Source organism: Echinococcus granulosus (assembly GCF_000524195.1).
Source record: "Echinococcus granulosus chromosome Unknown EG_S00186, whole genome shotgun sequence".
In the NCBI taxonomy this organism is placed as follows: Eukaryota; Metazoa; Platyhelminthes; class Cestoda; order Cyclophyllidea; family Taeniidae; genus Echinococcus; species Echinococcus granulosus.
Window position 1 is genome coordinate 16,152 of NW_020170566.1, and position 4,240 is coordinate 20,391.

Consider the following 4,240-nt stretch of genomic DNA (forward strand, 5'->3'; position numbering starts at 1 on the left):
CTCCTCCTCCTCCTCTCCCCTTACTTCCAAACCCACCCTTCCAGTCAAGTGAGATCTCCTTTGTGGGCTGGTTCATTGTTCGCTTATTTGATTTCACCTCTTCACTTCGTCAACACTCCATCTTCTACCTACCCACCCATCCACTATCCCAGCCACACACTCATCCACCAACACACTTACACTCACTCATTTGCCTTCCTTTGTTGATCTTGCCTCTCCTTCAGTTGAAAATGGACAAATCAAGGAATGAGTCTTAATGGGATTAGAGCTAGCAGCATAAGGGAGAAAAGAGGAGGTGAACTGAACTCTTTGAATACTTTTAAAATGATTTTGTAAAGGTCAGGTCATAACTTTTCAAACATAAACTTTCTTTTGCTGACTTTAGTTTTACAACTCGACATAGGGTGAATATGATGATATAAACTTCGTGACATTGAGCGTAATACAGCATCATTTTTAGTTTACATTTTATTGCATGTTTTGTCATCTAGTCTAATCGAATTGCTTTGACCTACATATGTCTCCTTATATACCGCGCATTTGAATTAGCCGGAAGTCAGTCTAATAATTTTATGTATTTCTGTTTTATTTACTTCGCTGTCAATGCCCACAAAAAACCCTAATTGCAGCAAAACAAAAAGTCTATTTTCGGCTAATACCAACATAATGCGAACAATGTTGGCATGTTTACAACTTGCTAGCCTCAGTTGGCTCAAGCCTACTTATGCAGGTTCTGCTCTTCACCTTTGTGCCTTTATCTCGACCTTGTCATATCATTGGACATTTTCCTTTTTGTCTTATGTATTTCCAGTGAATTGCATAAAATTGTAGTTGACAATTACTTACAATATAAATGGACTATAAGGGAAGTAAAGTCACATTTTAAGCGATATTTGTGAGGATGCTTCCCATCCTTAAGTATTAACTAATAAACCTTACAGCATTGCAGGAATATTAGTATATAAAAGTGGTGTCAGTGGATTTTTCACATGCCCTAGTAGCGTCTTTAAAATTTGTTTCTTTTGCCTTTGATGCTTGACAAACGATGTACAAAGGGAAAAGGGTGAATGTCGATCCATTTTGAGTCTCAGCCGCCTTTGCTACTGCTGTTGTAGCAAATTTTGCAATGGCGAACGATGTTGTTGCAGATGATCTTAGTGAGTTTCCCTCTTTTAACAGTGATTTCCATCATCACATTAACTTCGCGACATTGAGCGTAAGGCAACATTTGGCACACAAAAAAGGGATAAAATAGAGGCAAATGCAAACATTATTAGTGTGCATTTTATTGCTTGTTTTGTCATTTAATTTAATTTTATTTTTTTGACCTACATATGTCCCCTTAAATACCGCGCATTTGATAATATTATGCATTTCTGTTTTATTTGATTCGCTGTCAGTGCACATAGAATATACTAATTGCAATTTCTGCTAATGCCAACATATTGCTAACAACATGATCAGCTTAGAATTCATTAATTTAATCACTTTTTTGCTTGGATTAGCGACTCCAAATATTCACTTTCTAGAAATTTATTTTGACAAAAAAATTTCAAACAGTATTTGCCTCTTGAATTTACAGCTGATCATAATTCCTTTAACTTTTTATCTTAATAAATTACTTCGAATTTGTGTCTAAGTTATCAAATCCTTTCCGTTCCAACGTAAACTTCTATCATCCCTTGCAGGCGTCTTTGCTTTTATATTTTGCTTTTTAGTCTTTGCTTAACTAAGGTACTCATAAAGCTCGTGTTCTTTGTCTTATATGGCTACTCAGAAATATTACGCACATGCACCTTCTATCCCTAATGCTAAAAAACTGTCATGGATGTCAAAATGAATCTTCCGCACACACGCTTTGCATTGAAGCAAAAACGAATACATTATAAGTGAATAATTATTTCTGGGTGTCTTCCTATTCTTGCCTTTGCCAAACTGTGGGATATTCACTATTGGCCAAGTAAAAAGCCAACCATTCGCTCAAGTTGATTAGTCGAGGCATGATTTAGAGAAGCAGCGGTGCAGAATTTGTGGCAGTTGGGTTCACTTTGCGCAGCGAGTAAATCCAAAATGCAGCCACTGTGCCCTAATGCCACTTCTTGATATCAGAGCCTCAAGATGTGAGAGCAGCGCAAAGCACAGTAGCGAGCGGCCCACACTGAAGGGGCACATGGATGCTCTAAACAAGCTCCTACCACTTCCAACAGATAGAAAGCACACGAGGCTCTTTCATTGCCCAAAAGACCAGACAGTTGCACTTGTCATTACATCAACGCAATTGTAGGGAACTACAGTTCTTGTCATCATACAGATCCAGGGGAATAATCGGGACCGAAATGCCTACACAGGTAACAATTTGCTTATAAAAGATCTTTAAACAAGGTGGAATTCGCTACCAATAATTGCGAAGACAACATTGGATGACTGTTGCAAATTTATTGTTAGCGGCATTTACTATGTTAACAATAAGAAATAAATTCTTGGTCACGTTCATCGCAATCGCTAGGAAGTGAATTACAGGTTGATCCAAGCGAGGTAGCGCTGCTCGATTTGACCTGTGTCATATGCCACGTACTCATTGCACTTAGAGTCGCTGTCTATCCTCGCAGAGTCCACAAGCTGGCCAAAGGGGTGGACAACGCCGGTCTCCGACTCCTTGTAATTCGACGTCACGTTAGGTGAAGCTGCACCCACACCTTCGAAGATGATGAAGGCAAAGCGTTTAAACAGTAACCATCGCCTTTTTACAGGATCACGACACATCACGAAAATTCGTTAGCTGATGGCTGAGGTTGGCTTGGTAAGAAGTGGTAGTGCCTACAAAATACATTTACCGTATGACTGATTTTACAGGAAAGCAGTTTCCTCTGTTTGAGAAATTTAACAAAAACTTCCTTGAAACAAAATTCTACGTAATACTTTGGATCAAGCAATTACAAGATAGATGATAGGAATTACCAACAAATCCAGGCAAAGCTTTTAGTGTTTAAATCTACTTATCTGCAAAAAATGGTTTACTGTCAAGAAGGATTTTGATAAACTTATAAAAAGCATGACAATCAAACATGACATAAATTTAAAACTGAATGCTCTAACAGGTAATGCCTTCTAGCAAATCAGGGCAATAAAAGACTATGTTTGCGGGTGCTTAGGGAGGCAAATTTTAAAGAAAAATAATGGAAAGGCTGTAAAAAGGCCGCATGTGATACTTAGGAATGCACCCTCGAAAAAAGCAGCAGCACAAAAAGGGGACAGAGTTACCTTTGCGCTTACCTTGGCAGCGAAACAGTCGCGCACTTCACTGAGAGCAACCTAACAGAGGCAAAGGCAGCTCCATTAGGCACTAATGTGGTCAAGCACCAAATCTGCCGGATTTGCTCGCAAAGAGAGAGAAGGCGTGAAGGAAGGCGTAATTTGTGGAACTTGTGCTCTACCAAGCAAGAAAGGCAAAGGGGTGCACAAATAAGGAAATGTAGATATTTGAGGAGGAGGAGAAGTAGGAAAGAATCCACAGAAAGCCTCCCAAATTTGTGCAACATGAGACGCGCAAGAGCATCATGCGATGCTGCACCACACGAAACCTACATTGAACGAGGAAAAGCTTCAATGCCTACCGGTTCCGCCACTGAACAAATAAAAAAGGGAACGAAGCAATTCTCCAGTTCCAAATCCTGCTCACCATTTGTCCCAAAGGCTCCACTCTATACGGTCTTCGCCTTACAAAGGAGACACTGTCTTGCAAAAGTAACACAGAACACTGCCAGAGAGGACGTAATGCACTAGTGGAGTGAAAAACACAGCTGTGCAGATTTCCCTTTCTCTCCTTCCAAGCTATTGTCGCCATAATGTGCAAGAGACATGCAGTACACATACACCAAAGGAAAGTAGCATAAGCTCCAAGGCCTATTATTTTAGCAATGAAGAAAAGAGACGAAACCGTACATGGTTGCTTCTACCTCCCGCAGAGCACTTGTCAACAAGGCTTTACCCTACGCCAACTAATCCGAAAATAGAAAGCAATGCAGTAAGGAAGGATTGCAGAAAGAAGCGGCAAAGCTTAGAGAGCGTAAATGCCTTGGAAATATAAAGACAAAAAAAGTTAAAGTAATAGCAGTTGGATAATTATGGTAACCGTCTTTTAGCTCTTGAATTTGCTTATACTAGAGAGTACCTCTGAATTCGAAGGGCTTCAAACCCAAACGCTCCACTCACCAATACCAGAGATGGTAATACTTCATCC

General features: G+C 39.8%; 1 protein-coding gene across 1 annotated transcript; it reads right to left on the reverse strand. All coding sequences in view use genetic code 11, as the record gives it.

Moving 5' to 3' along the window:
• Positions 1-2,043: 2,043 nt before the first annotated feature.
• EGR_10047 (hypothetical protein) lies at positions 2,044-2,763 on the reverse strand (the record flags this gene model as incomplete). The annotated part of the gene is made up of 2 exons (XM_024499296.1): positions 2,044-2,158; positions 2,519-2,763. 2 exons carry the CDS (start codon positions 2,761-2,763, stop codon positions 2,044-2,046), a joined length of 360 nt encoding a protein of 119 aa, XP_024346276.1.
• Positions 2,764-4,240: the final 1,477 nt, after the last annotated feature.